This window comes from Rhinoderma darwinii, chromosome 7, assembly GCF_050947455.1.
Source record: "Rhinoderma darwinii isolate aRhiDar2 chromosome 7, aRhiDar2.hap1, whole genome shotgun sequence".
In the NCBI taxonomy this organism is placed as follows: domain Eukaryota; kingdom Metazoa; phylum Chordata; class Amphibia; order Anura; family Rhinodermatidae; genus Rhinoderma; species Rhinoderma darwinii.
In genome coordinates, this window is record NC_134693.1 from 123,070,810 (window position 1) to 123,087,124 (window position 16,315).

At 42.6% G+C, this 16,315-nt stretch overlaps 1 protein-coding gene across 1 annotated transcript in view; it reads right to left on the minus strand.

Moving 5' to 3' along the window:
• The window catches only part of ACOX2 (acyl-CoA oxidase 2), a 31,847-nt gene that overhangs the window by 7,233 nt on the left and 8,299 nt on the right, over positions 1 to 16,315 (minus strand). The window contains exons 4-8 of the mRNA XM_075833948.1: positions 12,634 to 12,741; positions 12,404 to 12,523; positions 6,352 to 6,467; positions 4,742 to 4,914; positions 1,022 to 1,184 (exon numbers count right to left, since the gene is read on the minus strand). Coding sequence (XP_075690063.1) covers positions 1,022 to 1,184; positions 4,742 to 4,914; positions 6,352 to 6,467; positions 12,404 to 12,523; positions 12,634 to 12,741 — 680 coding nt within the window. The remainder of the gene's footprint in view (positions 1 to 1,021; positions 1,185 to 4,741; positions 4,915 to 6,351; positions 6,468 to 12,403; positions 12,524 to 12,633; positions 12,742 to 16,315) is intronic.

A 16,315-nucleotide genomic window follows, 5' to 3' on the forward strand; every position in this document is an offset into this window, starting at 1 on the left:
CCTGGAAGTAAACAATAAATGTTGCTTCTGAACAAGCAGAGATCTTCAAAACCAAGGCGGAATGAATATAGAAAGTATATTGGAAAATTCTGTAACTTTTCATTATACAAAAACACAACAATAATTTGCTGCAGAGCCACTATTGTGTTAGGCCTCATGCACACGACCGAAAAGTTTTTTAGTTTTTTTTTTTATTGTCCGCAAATATGGATCTAACGACTACACATTCCTAGCCGTCCACAATTTCGGAAGCTTTCAGACTTCTATAGGCGAATCTATGCTGACAAGAATAGGACAGGTTCTATACTTTGGACCATTTCTACGGGCCCGGATACACATCAGTAAATATACGGAAAGGTGTCCGTGGCCAATAGAAATGAATGGGTACCCAATTTAATCCATAATTACGGATGAAAATTACGGTTGTGTGCAGGGGGCCTAAGGTAGGGAGTTCTCCCACGTCTCAGCTTCCTGGACCCATGAGAGGGACATCTGGGTTAGGGTACAAATACGTTTTAAACTATATATTTGACATGTTACATGACTGGGTATTGTGCATATGAGACATTACATAGAACATATATAATATCAGACCAAAATTAAATTTCATGCCAAATACAAAGTATATAAACTACGCTTGTGTACATATCTAATCCAGGACCGCCAGAGAGATCCCAATGGAAGTATTTGCTTGACAATAGCTTAGTAAATAAACGGACGTATCAATATGAAATATTCGCGTCAGTCATTAATACATTTTAGTACGAGCAACCCTAGAATATACTAATCGCACAATCCCTCCCTTTGGAAGCGGAAGCAATGCCAGTAACAGAGCGGGGCATTGGTGGAGAAATCAAATTCTCTCCTGCAGCTCTGGAGTATTGCCCTGTATATATGGTATTTTTCTTATTAGACTACGTTTTTCTTTATACTCCTTTTCTTAGAAATTCTCCCTCCGTACAGTATATAATGACAGTTATATAATATGCAAGTGCTAAAAGAATAAAAACCATCACGGTACCTCAGGAAGAGAGTTAAAGTTCGCCTTCTTAATCTCACTGTACACATCGTTGTAAAATTTCTCCACATATTTAGATGTAAAATCGATGGAGTAACACGTAGCCACAAGTGGTAAAAGTTTGTGTTGCTGAGTTTGATAATCAAGGATTTTTGATTCTCTGTCCCTAGAGGGTACAAAAATATATATGGAAAATACATGAGCACATGTAAAGGTGTCTGTATATGTTCTGTCACAATGTTGTAGCATGGACACCATTAACAAGCTATTTTCCGTTGCAGAAGAACCTCCAGGAGCCTCCACCATAATGGCGGTCTGTATTTAATCTTAAAAGGAGTTGTCTGGTTTAGAAGATCTTTTTTCAATTGCCATTTTGCGGAATAAGGAGTTAGAGTGGGGGGGGGGGCGAATGAACCGCTCAGGACCAGTGGCGGATTAAGAAGACCATGGGCCCTGGGCTGTTACCCAAACTTGGGCCCCCCTTCTCCACCGCCACCTGCCGTAACTATTGCTAAACACTACCTTTTTGCACAAGCATTAACAAATGGGTGATATGATTCCCCTTTCACAGGGATGTGTCCCTACATACTGACAGTCTCACACTAAGCAGGGACACAGCGCCAACCCCCCATGTAGACAGCGCCACACACACCCCCCTGTAGAGAAAGCCACACACACACACACACCCCCCTGTAGAGAAAGCCACACACCCCCATAGATCGCATCACACAGCCCCCTATAGATAGCATCACACAGCCCCCTATAGATAGCATCACACAGCCCCCTATAGATAGCATCACACAGCGCTCCCCCTTGTATATAGTGGCACACAGCGCTCCCCCCTTGTATATAGTGCCACACAGCGCTCCCCCCTTGTATATAGTGCCACACAGCCCCCCCCCCCCTTGTATATAGTGCCACACAGTGCTCCCCCCCCTTGTATATAGTGCTAAACAGCGTCGCTGCAGCCCTGGGATGATATTTTATCCCATATGACTGCTGCAGCCTGTGATTGGCTGCAGCGGTCACATGGGGTGAAACGTCTTCCCAGGAGGCCGGCCCGGACGAAGAAACAGAATTCTTGGCAAGTATAAGATTTTTATTTTTTCTAAATTGCGTTTTTACATAACATCTGTTATTTGTTGCGGGTTTTACCTCCCCATTGAATTAAATGGGGAAAACCTGAAAACAAATGAGCAGCGTTTACGCAAATACAATTGACATGCTGTGGAATAAAAAACCGCACCGCAGGTAAATTTCTGAGCTTTTTATTTCCCGCTTATCATTTACGCAGCGTGTGATGAGAATTGTTCACATCTAATCTACTCTCCTGCTACTGTATTAGGGCTTATCCACACTTAACGGAATTGCTGCGTATTTTCTGCCCAGAAAATACCCAGCATACGGTAGCAGCAAAGTGAGTGAGATTTACCAAATCTCATCCAGACGCTGCGTAAAATTTCCGACCAGACATTTTGTCCTGCGGTGCGTATTTCTCGTGCTGCAGCATGTCAATTCCTGCTGCGGAAAGTGATGGAATTGCTTTGTTTTTTCAGAGGAGACGTCACCATCCCCCAACATTGAGGAAAACGCAGCAAAATACGCACCATTTTCTGCTAGTTTCTGCGGAATTGCTGCTGAAATATATATATATATATATATATATATATATACATATATATATATATATATACATATACACACACACACACACTATACATATGTATATATACACACACACACTCTCTTACAGACACACAAAGTAGGCACATTATGCACAATGTAGACACATTATGCACAAAGTACACACGAATATGCACATTAAACACATTGTAAACACACATGCACTTACCTTTTATGTAGGAGATTTGTGAGTCTTCACTGCAGCTCTTCTTCTCACAGCACGACACAGAGCCCGCCGACAGTCTCCCCTCCCCCATGTCCCGACAGCTAGCAGCAGGAGAGGTGTGTAGAGCAGGGAAGGGGGGCTGGAGGGGGAGCTTCTAAAGCAGCAGAGACCACGGCTGCTAAGTAGCAGCGAAGCTCCCACCGCCTGACAGGTGCGGTCCTGGCACCGGGGCTCCCTCCGATGCTAGCGACGCCACTGGGCATGAGGGGGTTCGGGCGGTCATGGGCCCCTGGGAGCCTTGGGCCCCGGGTGGCCGCCCGAACCGCCCTAATGATAATCCGCCACTGCTCAGGACCCTCATGATTTAGCTAGAGAGGAGACTAAGAGTACCCTTGGCTCTGAAGGACCCAATATGTCCAAGCATTACACAAACAGTCCTTTCATTTAAATGAAAACTGTGTAAAGGTGCCCATACACCTTATACAGAACTCGCCGATTTCGGCTGGATCGGCCCACAATCTAATATGTATGAGGGCCACCCAACTCTCCTTCAATATCAGATGTCGGGGTAAAGAAGGATCGGGCATGTTGGTTTTCAACATGCCTGATCCTTTGCTCCCACAGGAGATAAGCCACTGCCAGAGGGGTCTAGCAACGGCTTATTCATTTTCTCCCCATTGACAAAAATGTACATGCACTGCCGAGCCAAGCGTTTATGTTTATTGGCGAGTCAGATGTAAATATTGCAGTTTTTTTCCTGTGTGTGGCCACCGTAATGCATAAAGGGGTATTTCTATCCTTGACATTTATGGCATATCTACCTCTGGGGCATGCACTTATGTCTAGAATGGGGCCCCATGACCCAGGTCCTACCTTCTGCCGCTAGGCTCCAGCCACTGACTAACGAGGTGGTCAGGCCACAGCCGAGCACGTTTTGCTACCCTGTTTCTGGAACTCCCTTACACATGAATGGAAGTTGCGGAAAAAGCATAACACAGCGAGCCATGCGGTTTCCAGAACTCTGGAGATATGGAAACCGCATAGTTTGCTGTGCTACGCCGTTTCCATTCACTTCAGAAACCGCGTAACTAGAAGCGCTTGGCTTATTACGAAAAACCCAGCCACCTCGTCAGTGACCAGAACCCAGGAGGTAGGAAGAGGGTCAGGGGGCCCATTCTAGAAATTGATGTGGGTCCTACCACTGGGACCTATATCCTGTGGATATGTCATAAATGTCAGAGATGAGAATACCCCTTTAATTTCTCCTGCAGTGGCGATGGCAGAGAATTTGAACAGCCCACAGATTATACTGATGCTGGAGGACCCTCATGGAGGGATTGTATAAAGTGAACAACTCCTTTAAGTAAAGGCAGCCATTATGTATGGTAACAATGTTCAGAATGCAGCCTTTCGAGGATTAAGGATGAGTGATGTCACCGAGAAATTAAGTCAAACGATAATTTCACTAGAAATCAATGAAGATTTGGAGTACTATCAATTCACTAGGACTAATAACAATTCTTCAGCTGATATAATGGCTGCCTCAATAAAGAAAGATACACAAAAACACACAAGTGGATATAATGACCAAGTTCTTTGTGGCCGCCATTACAACTGGCTTTCCTAGTGTAATCTGCCTGCTGACAAAGGAAGGTAGGCAATTCAGGTTTTTGAGACAGTTGGGGGACAAACCTTGCGTGAAGCGTGCTATGGTGGCCATGTTAGTGCTCATCCAGGTCTCCCAAAAACAGGCGTTCATATGCAATGGCTAAATAGAAGATTTGAAAACTTGACATAAGAGGACAACTCAAATTTTGACCCAAGCAAAAAAGGTCTTTGTGATATTTATGTTCAGCCAATGCTGGCAAACCTACCCTGGTTTTAACTCTGATTGCCGTCGCACAGCCGAGTATCTGACTGAGATGGTACAGGCTTTCATCAGTGAATCCATCGCCTCATCACGGAGCAGGCCGACCCTCACAGAAATCATGGTGAAATAGTTTATCTGATCAGATCCACTTTTAACATAGGAGCCATCAGGCAAAACCTAGTGCCAAGAGAAAAATGGTACAGTCAAAATGATGAAAATACCACATATACAAATTTGGCCAGGCTTAGATGATCATATATTGCCCCTGTTGTACCGTGGGCCACATTTAAAAATGTCCTATTTAAAAGGGGCATGACAGGGTGTGGATTATTAGTTGTAGGTGGTACGACATTGGCTATGTTCACACAGTCATTTTTCTTTGTTTGCAATATGCCACATTGTAATTCACAGGATTAAAAAATATCCCATACACACTATTCAATAAATGTCCCCAAGAGAACCATTGGGAGGCCCGGACCTCCCCGTTTTTCATTCCTGCACAGGACTCTCCAATGTTTGAGTGTCACATACTATGTAGCACTCCACGATCGACCCCAGGGGGGAGCAATCACTTTAAATACGTGTCATTACAGCCACAGCTTGTATCAAAGGCATAATGGGTTTTATTTCCTCTTTTGGACTGACTTTTTTTTATTTTTAAATCGAGAGGAAAAAAAAATTAATATTTTCTACTGCCAATTAAGTGCAGAGATTATCTAATTAAATCATATTCAAGATACTGACAAGCATATGTGAGGAAGGACTGACACTTCGGACTCCATTATATAAGAAAACTTGCACGTGATCTTACCCAGAACTCACAAGGTGACACCCACGGCATGCAGAAGTTTTCAATAAATGCTGAAATCTCAAGTGACATAAGTAGAAAAATACAGCAAGCCTTTTTGCACGACCAATGATCGGGCAAACGAGCGTTCATACAGGATCCACCTGTAATCTATTACATCCAAGTTCATAACTCAGGACCCCGCTGTCACGGAACCCATTGTTCCCGTTGACCTGACTGATTCAGGTCTTAGTGCACGATACAGCTGCTCTGCATACAGGATACAAAGCAGATGTATCTCAAAAAGTAAAAATAATTAATAAAAATGAATTATAAAGTTGCACAAAATACACAGCTTGACCTTTTTATAAAAAAAAAAAAAAAAGGAAGTTGAAATAAATTAGACTGCAGCCACCGAGCATACACAGTCACCTAATTTTTTGGATGTATGAAGGCTTGTTTGACTCATGGCAAAAGCAGAATCCGACATGTCCCACACAAGTTCTCCAGGTGCAACCTGAAATGAGCACTACTTGGCTTGCAGAAAATATTGCATGGGCAGTGTGGTGGCTGCACAACCTCAAGGGTACAACTAGGGCTGGGGAAGGGATGCAATTAACCGGGTGGTGGTGACTTCATATTGTAACGAGTCTTACTCCCTACTCTCCAGTAAAATGCCAAAAAACAGTTTTCACTGAGAAACTACATCTCCTTCTTTTACAAAGCTGGACACATGCTTCTTATTTCTTAGTTGTGTATTAGACAACAATTCAAGTGTTAAAGACCTGATGACGTACAAGAAACATAATATACATAATCAGCTGTACCTGCGAGTATCTGCTTAACATGTTTTCCTTTGGGATCCGAATATTTCTCATCATCAGGTATCCATTGTCAATATTGTCAAAGGACATCTTGGGCCCAATGTCCCCAACAGATATTCCTGAAAAAAAATTGTATTTCCGTAAAAAAAATTTTTGTATTATAAAAAACACAAACTGCAGGAATATATACACGGAGTTGCGGGTGTTTTTCGTAGTGAAATGAAGCATAGACAATGCAACAAGGTAATTTGTAACGATTAGAACAATGAAATATCAGGCAAGAACAGAAAAATAAGGCTGTCGCCTCTATTAGGAAAAGGCAGTCAGAAAATAAGGTATTTAAATAAATTATTCTAGTTGAAGAAAACTTTTTATAGAGTAAGTAGCAGCCCAATACTAGGTCTTGTATGGCCAAAGTGCCAAGTATACTATCAGGGAGAGAGAATTTCACTCCAAGGATCTCCGACTCTCAAATAGCGTACCTTGACTAATATACAATGGAAAAACAGGGGCAGATAAAACATAAATTTTACTAGCTACATTATAAATAAGACCCTAGACAATGTCACCAGAACAGAATTTAATTTGACAGCCGCCTATCTGATAAGCTTGTGATTTACTTGCCCGCTTCCAGCATTTTCTCCTTCATGGCCAGCGCCACTTCCCTTTTGCTAGGAAAGCAGCCGACGGCCATCCACGCCGCCAACACTCTGCTCTGGGTCCAAGTAAAATCAATTTTTTTTGTAACTGGGATAATAGACAGTAAGATTGGAGGTTTTCTTCAGTGCACAGTTTGCCACATGTATGCACGACTGGAGCCCGAGTTCCAGGGTGAATATCTCTGTGGCAGATGTGAGCATGTTGGTCACCTGGAAGCTCGCATTAGAGATCTGGAGAAGCAGAATGCAACGCTGAGGGCGATAGACAATCTTGAGCGGAGCATGCGGCTGACGGAACATGCAGTTAGTGGGGTAGAATTGGAGGGTGAAGACATGGGTCAGCAGGATCAGGCAAGTAATTGGGTTAATGTAGTTAGGGGCAGTAGAAAGGGGTCCAAGAAAAGGAAGGCCAATCCGGTTTCTGATATTCCAAGCAAAATTGCCAAATTGGGTAATGATGCGAGGGTGTCAGTCTCAGAAATGGCACCCCTAGTGGATACTGATCTCCCTAACAGCCGGGAGAACAGCCCAGCTAGTAGTCGCCGGGATGGTAATGCAGGTAAGGCAAGACAATTGATAGTTGTAGGGGAATTCTATAAATGAGAAAGACGTATAGAATAATTTGTCGCCAAGACCGCCTCAACCGAATGGTTTGCGCTCTCCCTGGTGCCAGGGTTCGGCATGTGGTGGAACGGGTTTACAAATTGCTGGGAGGGGCTGGTGATGATCCAGCTGTCATGGTCCATGTGGGTACCAGCGACAGAATAAATGGTAGGTGGAGAAGCCTTAAGAATAATTTTAAAGAACTAGGCTACAAGCTGAAGGGAAGGACCTCCAAGGTTGTATTCTCAGGAATACTGCCTGTGCCATGCGCATCACAGGAAAGACAGCGGGAGCTCAGGGAGTTAAATGCATGGCTGAAGTCTTTGTGTAGAGGAGAAGGCTTTGGGTTCTGGGCTGACTTTTCATTGGGGTACAAACTGTATTCTGCAGATGATTTGCACCTAAATGGAAGGGGGTCCGCTGTGCTGGGGGAGAGAATTCCAGCTGGGGTGGCGGAGTAATTGAACTAGGGCTGAGGAGGGAGGTCAATGTAGAAAATAAAGGGGTAGTTAGGTTAGAGAGGGGTCAGACTATATTGGTGGGGGGAGGAACAGACTGTGGGGAGAGGAGTAGAAAACAGGATAGGGAGATCCTTTTGTTACAAAACAGCAGTGAAAATAAAAATGCCCAAATAATCACATTTCTGATATTAAAAGTGAAAAACTGAAAAGGCAAGTTAAAGTGTATGTTCACAAATGCCAGAAGTCTAGCAAACAAAACGGGGGAGCTGAAGGCCTTGATACTGGAAGAAAATATAGATATAGTTGGTGTTGCTGAAACATGGCTGGACTCTTCACAAGACTGGGCTGTAAATCTACAGGGTTTTACACTTTTTCGGAAAGACAGGACAAATAGGAAAGGTGGTGGTGTATGTCTGTATGTGAGAAGCGATATGAAGGCAAGTGTGAAAGACATTAGAGGGTGAAGATTGTGAGGAAGTTGAAACCTTGTAGGTGGAACTAGAAAGGGAGGTAAACACTGACAAAATTACTTTTGGTGTAATCTATAGACCCCCCCAATATAACTGAGGAGATGGAAGTTCAGCTATATATAAACAGATGGAGCGGGCTGCACAGGCGGGTACTGTAGTAATAATGGGAGATTTTAATTGGTGTCATGGTTCGGCTTCAACTGCAAAGGGGAGACATTTCCTCAACTTTTTGCAAGAAAAATTCAGTTCTTCCAGTTTGTGGAAGACCCGACTAGAGGTGAAGCTCTGCATTATTAGAAATGACCAGATCCAACAGAGCTTGTTGGGAACATCAATGTTTGTGAAAACCTTGGTAACAGTAATCACAATATAGTTATATTTTACCTATACTGTAAAAAACAAACACAGGCTGGGAGGGCAAAAACACTTAATTTTAAGACCAATTTCCCCAGGATGAGGGCTGCAATTCAGGATATAGACTGGGAAGAATTAATGTTAAATGGGAGATTTTCAAATCTACTTTGGGTAATTATAGTGCAAAATTTAATATATAGGTAACAAGTATAAACGACTAAAAGTAAACCCCACATGGCTTACACCTTCTGTAAAAAGGGCAAAACATGACAAAAAAAAAGGGCATTTAAAAGATACAAATCTGAGGGTACAGCTGTAGCTTTTTTAAATTATAAAGAGCTTAATAAAATCTGTAAAAATGTAATAAAATTAGCAAAAATACAAAATGAAAGGCAGGTGGCCAAGGATAGTAAAACAAATCCCCAAAAATTCTTCAAGTATAGAAATGCTAAAAAGCCAAGGTCTGAACATGTGGGACCCCTAGATAGTGGTAATGGGGAGTTGGTCACAGGGGATCAAGAGAAGGCAGAGTTACTAAATGGGTTCTTCAGCTCTGTATATACAACAGAAGAAAGAGCAGCTGATGTAGCCGGTGCCAGTGCTGCTAATATATCAGTTGATATACTGAATTGGATGAATGTAGATATGGTTCAAGCTAAATTAAATAAAATAAATGTGCACAAGGCCCCGGGACCAGATGGGATACACCCTAGAGTTCTTAAAGAGCTTAGTTCAGTTATTTCTGTCTCCCTTTGCATAATATTCAGAGATTCTCTCGTGACTGGTATAGTGCCAAGGGACTGGCGCAGGGCAAATGTGGTGCCTATTTTCAAAAAGGGCTCAAGGTCTTTCCCGGGTAATTATAGACCAGTAAGCTTAACATCCATCGTGGGGAAAATGTTAGGGGCTATTGAGGGACTATATGACAAAAAAATAAAAATAGTATTAGAAGTGACAGCCAGCACGGTTTTACTAAGGACAGAAGTTGTCAAACTAACCTAATCTGTTTTTATGAAGAGGTGAGCAGAAGACTAGACAGAGGGGCCGCTGTGGATATAGTGTTTTTGGACTTTGTAAAGGCATTTGACACTGTCCCTCATAGACGTCTAATGGGTAAATTAAGGACTGTAGGTTTAGAAAGTATAGTTTTTATAGTTGTGGTCAATGATTCCTACTCTGAATGGTCCCCGGTTATAAGTAGTGTACCCCAGGGTTCAGTGCTGGGACCACTGTTATTCAACTTATTTATTAATGATATAGAGGATGGGGTTAATAGCACTATTTCTATTTTTGCAGATGACACCAAGCTATGTAATATAGTTCAGTCTATGGAAGATGTTTGCGAATTGCAAGCGGATTTAAACAAACTAAGTGTTTGGGCGTCCACTTGGCAAATGAGGATTAATGTAGATAAATGTAAAGTTATGCATCTGAGTACCAACAACCTGCATGCATCATATGTCCTAGGGGGAGCTACACTGGGGGAGTCACTTGTTGAGAAGGATCTGGGTGTACTTGTAAATCATAAACTAAATAACAGCATGCAGTGTCAATCAGCTGCTTCAAAGGCCAGCAGGATATTGTCGTGTATTAAAAGAGGCATGGACTCGCGGGACAGGGATATAATATTACCACTTTACAAGGCATTAGTGCGGCCTCATCTAGAATATGCAGTTCAGTTCTGGGCTCCAGTTCATAGAAAGGATGCCCTGGAGTTGGAAAACATACATACAAAGAAGAGCAACGAAGCTAATAAGGGGCATGGAGAATCGAAGTTATGAGGAAAGATTAAAAGAACTAAACCTATTTAGCCTTGAAAAATGACAACTAAGAGGGGACATGATTAACTTATATAAATATATGAATGGCACATACAAAAAATATGGTGAAATCCTGTTCCATGTAAAACCACCTCGAAAAACAAGGGGGCACTCCCTCCGTCTGGGGAGAAAAAAAAAAAAAAAAAGAAGGTTCAACCTGCAGCAGAGACAAGCCTTCTTTAGGCCGGATTCACACGAGCGTGTGCATTTTGCGCGTGGAAAAAAAATGCAGCGTTTTGCGCGCGTTGCAGTTCCGTGTGTCAGTGTTGGCTGCGTGATTTTCACGCATATGCCATCCTTAAGACATGCCGTTTTGATGTTTAGAAAAAGAAATGAAGGAGGTGCTTTTATTTTTTCCTTCATTTCTTTATCTACTGTTGCGCGAATCACACACGGAAGTGCTTCCGTGGCCCGTGCGCGATTTTCACGCACCCATTGACTTCAATTGGTGCGTGATGCGCGAGAAACGGCCAAGTATAGGACATGTCGTGAGTTTTACGCAGCGGACATACGCTGTGTGAAAATCACGAACTGTCTCAACGGCCCCATTGACTAACATAGGTCCGTGCGATGCGCAGGATTTTCATGTGCGTATCACAGACGTAAAACACGTTCGTGTGAATAAGGCCTTACTGTGAGAACAGTGAATTTATGGAATAGTCACCGCAGGAGCTGGTCACAGCAGGGACAGGAGATGCTTTCAAAAAGGGCTTAGATCATTTCCTAGAACAAAAAAGTATTCGCTCTTATGTGTAGAAATTTTTACCTTCCCTTTTCCCGTCCCTTGGTTGAACTTGATGGACATGTGTCTTTTTTCAGCCGTACAAACTGTCAGTGCACGCATCTTCTTAAAGGGGCAGTGAGCGCCAAATTATTCCACCCAGCTTTCCCTGGGTATAAAGGATCCACCCCTTCCTATGCTCTTTGCAATAGCAATTTGGTTCACTCAAGCTAGTCTTGTCTGTTTCCGCTATAGCGTTGTTGAAATTCCTGCGTTTGACCTCCGCCTGCATCCTTTGACCATCCTTGCCTGCCATCTGCCCTCACCATAAATAAACCTCTGCCACCTGCCCTGACCACTTGCTAAGTGACCCGTTATGAACCTTGCCATCTGCCTAGACCTTTTGCTATACCGGACCACGCTTACTGGCACGATACCTGCTTTGTTGACCGTCACCAAGGGAGACTACTGTGGAGGTACCAATCCTGCAGCTAAGTCCAGATCCCTGTATAGAGGTTAACCGGTGAATACCAGAAGTTCCCTTATACTCCGCTTCCTCATTTAACCCTACATAGTATCCCTTTGTGAAAAAGGGGGTGCACACCGCCTTCTGCTAGCCTCAAATATTATCCCACGGGCCCCCCGTGACAGATGGTTTTATCTCCTGTGTGCACAGCTCTATGGCAACAGTTCGAGACCATTTCTTGTTCCAACATAAAAAACGGTTTGGTATGAAAGGCCTTGACTGGCCCACTGATCTTAGTCCCGCCGAATGACTATGAAATAGATGATTTTCCTCAACTTTACTTGCCGTTGTGGCTGTAAGGGAAGTGAGTCCCCATAGCCATGTCCTAAAATCTAGTGGGAATACTTCACAGAAGAAGAAACACTGTTATAGCAGCAAAGGAACTACCTGCAAAGAACAAATACAGAAGGTCTCAATATGAAAGTGATCTCAGATAGTTACCGGGGAGTGGAGAGTGGTCCTCTTGACTCCGAACCTGGACTATGAACGGATGCATGCCATACTTCTTTCCATTGCTGTGTAGCTGGGCTAAGACCACAGCGTGAGTGCAGGTTTTTCCTACTGTTAATGGGCAGAATATTAAAACAAATGAATAACTGGGAATTCATGTGAGATTTTATAATATATACAGCAAGAATCGGGGTGCACAAGTGTTAAAAGAAATGACTTACAATCTCCTGGCCACCATTTTGTTGCGGTTATCTGTGGAGTGTCTATTATAAATTCCTGGGTGGTAGGGTCAAAGGTGGCGGTGGTCTCCAAACCCCTCAGATAGGTACCTGCAAATACATTACATAAATGCATGAAATTTGCCTATTTGTGGTTCATAAAAAAGTCTCCTAATTGACTGATTATTCACACTTGTAAACGATGCAGATTTTCCGCAGCAAAATTTAATTGCGTAAAATCCACAGCGCAATACAGTAGCAGTAGAGTGGATGAGATTTGTTCAAATCTCATCCACACTGCGTAAAAAATAATAAAATCCACCAAAAAATCGTTCCTTTATTGACCTGCAGTGAGGTTTTTTTAATCTGGAGCATAATTTATGGAATCAATGCTTTCGGTTTTTTACCCATTGAATTCAATAGGGAGGGAAACCCCGCAAGAAAATAGCAAATGTTGCGATTTTTGCAGTGGAAAAGCTGCACAGCATATCCGCCCCGGAACTCACATGGAATATCGGCCAAGAGTTTCCGTAAAATTTAAAAAAAAAAATCTGTCGTTTTCCGCTGCGGACATTCAGCCTGAAAAACTGCACCACAATGTGGTGCAGTTTTCGGCCGGAATTCTCTGCGGGTTCCAGGTTGGTTACGCTTTGTACTTTTATGCAGCGTATCCGCCCTGTGTCTTGGGCCAAGTTCACAGGCGGCATAATTGTTGAAAATATTTCTGCGACTGAAAATCCGTTCCTTACATCTGAAAGGGGTTGTTTCTGCAGCAGGTGCATGGCTTTCTGCAAGAGCCATTCAGATCATTGGAACAGATTTTCAGTCGCAGAAATTTCTGCAAAACAAATCTGCCGCATGTGAAATGGTGGGGGGGTTATACGGATATCATTTATTTGTTCTTGATGAGACATCTCCAGTGGAGAACATAATTCAATAACTATTATGGGTCTACCCAAAATTGATTATTATGACCTATCAATACAACTTGTCATAGTCTGGGAAATCCATTTCTGGGATTTCCACCCGAGAATGAGACCGTTTTGATCCAGGACAGCAATAGAACATGGGTTAGAGGTGTGTGCGTGGGGGGGGGGGGGTTATGGAAATTGTGTGTTAGGGCCTTAGTAGCTGAATATGGATTATAATTTGTCCCTACATAGCAATACTAATATAATAATGTCACGCAGTTAAAACATATACTTAATGGTCTACAAAGTAGTACCCATAAAATAGGGCACCAATCAAATCTAGTGGTTGAATGATCATGCCCGATTGTGGATGCCATATAGTTGGGCCTGTATATTACTGTAAAGTATAAAGTACTGTTTGGACACAACACCATAATGAGGTCTATACACTGTTGTGCACAGCTTCAAATGAGTCATGTATTAATCCTTCCACCCAATCAACGCATGCGTAAAACATTGATAAGAGGGAGCCTCTAAATATGAACATACCAAAACCTTATAAATTAGCTTTTAATAAAAATTATTTTTACTTTGAGATACAGCTGCTTTGTATCCTGTATATACAGAGCAGCTCTATCGTTCGCTGAATCTTGTCAGGTCCGCAGGTTATCCATCACATTCATAACTTAGATGTGATAGATTACACGTGAACCCGCAGGATAGACATGCAGGACCCGCTGACACTGAACCAGTTAGTGAAAGATACAGCTGCTCTGTTTACAGGCTACAAAAAAGCTGTATCTCAAAACATGAAAATAATTTGATAAAAATAATTAAGTAATAAAAGTAATTAGAAAGTTGCAAACGGACAGACAGAATTAGAAAAAACAAAAAAAAAAAATGTCAAAAAGGTTTACATAGCCCATAACTATGGACAAATTGGTTTTATTAGGTATGAAAGCATTTACATAAATAAAGACACACGAAAAAGACAACTAGGTTCCCGTGACAAGTCACATAGACCAACAGGATGAGTCTCTCCCCTGCAGAGAGGGTTTTCAGTTGTTAATCTCTGGCAATGTCTCGGTCACAAAGCTTTACGTTGTTTACACAGCCTTAGATATTTGCTTTAAGTCATTTTAATCATACAGTTTGTATTATAATTGAATAAAGCAGGTTCAGATCACAAGTTTATACATATGAATACAGTTTACTTGTGGGAATAGGCAGAGTACTTCCGCTGACGCATTTTGGTCGGAGCTTCACCTTAAGGGTATGTGCACACGATAACTGCAATTACAGAGCTGTTTTCAGGAGAAAACAGCTCCTGAATTTCAGACGTAATGGCAAGTGCAGGCGTTTTGCGGGGCGTCAATTACGGACGTGTCCTACACTTCTTTGACGAGGCTGTTATTTTACGCGCCGTCTTTTGACTAAAATTACAGGTCGTCGGCACAGTACATCGGCAAACCCATTGAAATGAATGGGCAGATGTTTGCCGACGTATTGGAGCCGTCTTTTCAGGCGTAATTCGAGGTGTAAAACGCCTCCATTACGCCTGAAAATAGGTCATGTGAACCCAGCCTAAAGGGAACCTGTCACCAGCATTTCACCTATTGATCTTTACTTATCCCTCACTGGCCGCTGCTATAAAAAGCTCATTGCCGTTATCCCCTCTCCTAAACTCCTCCGACTGTAATAACGGTCTACAAACATTTCGCGTCTTTTATTGTAATAATCCAGCGTCCCTTTGTGCGCAGACACCAGAAGAGGACGTCAATGCTCAAGCGCGGGATTGTGTGTGGCGAGGAGCTGTCAATCAAAAGTAAGGAGGCGGGGTAAACTCTGAAAGACTTGAGGAACGAAGATATGACTCTTATGATCATTAGCATACGGTGTGGGAACATTAAAAAACTGAATACTAAAGCTACAGAGCCGACTTATAAGAGAATTCTAGGTTATATAGAAATTATTTTTCACCCACTACCACCAGGTATTGCTGGTCTAATAGGTGAAAGGTTCCCTTTAAGGCTGGATTCACACACAGAGCTTTGCTGCGTTATTGTATGTTCTTCGTGGCTTTTTTTTTTTTTTTAATGCTGTCAGATGTTACATTAAAGTCTATAGTAAAATAATAACCCGTTAGTGACCGCCCCATAGTGTTTTTCCGTCGGTCACCAACGGGCCTTATTCCGATGCAATAGACTTTTCACGTCGCTGCATCGGAATAAGTAAACAGAGCAAGGAGCTGTCAAATCTCCCTGCTCTCAGCTGCCAGAGGTAGCTGAGGGCGTCCCTGCTTGACCGGGTTGGATCAATCTCACCCGTTTAACCTTTCAGATGCGGTGCTCAATAGAGTGCACCGCATCTGAGTGGTTTTGGAGAGAGGGAGGGAGCTCCCTCTTATCCCACCGACACCCGGCGATAAGATCGCCGAGTGTCTGTGTCTCCAATGGCAGCCGGGGGCCTAATAAAGGCCCCCAGGTCTGCCTGTAGCGAATGCCTGCTAGATCATGCGATCGGATAATCGCATAGTAAAGTCCCCTAGTGGGACTAGTAAAAAAAAAAACAAAAAAAAAAAAAAGAGGGGGAAAAAAAAAAAAAAAAAAAAAAAAAAAAAACCACGTTTCCCCCTTACAAACTGCTTTATTATTAACAAACAAAATAAAGTAAAGAAGTTACACATATTTGGTATCGCCGCGTCCGTAACGACCCCAACTATAAACTTATTACATCATTTAACCCGCACGGTGAACGTCGTAAAAAATAGAATG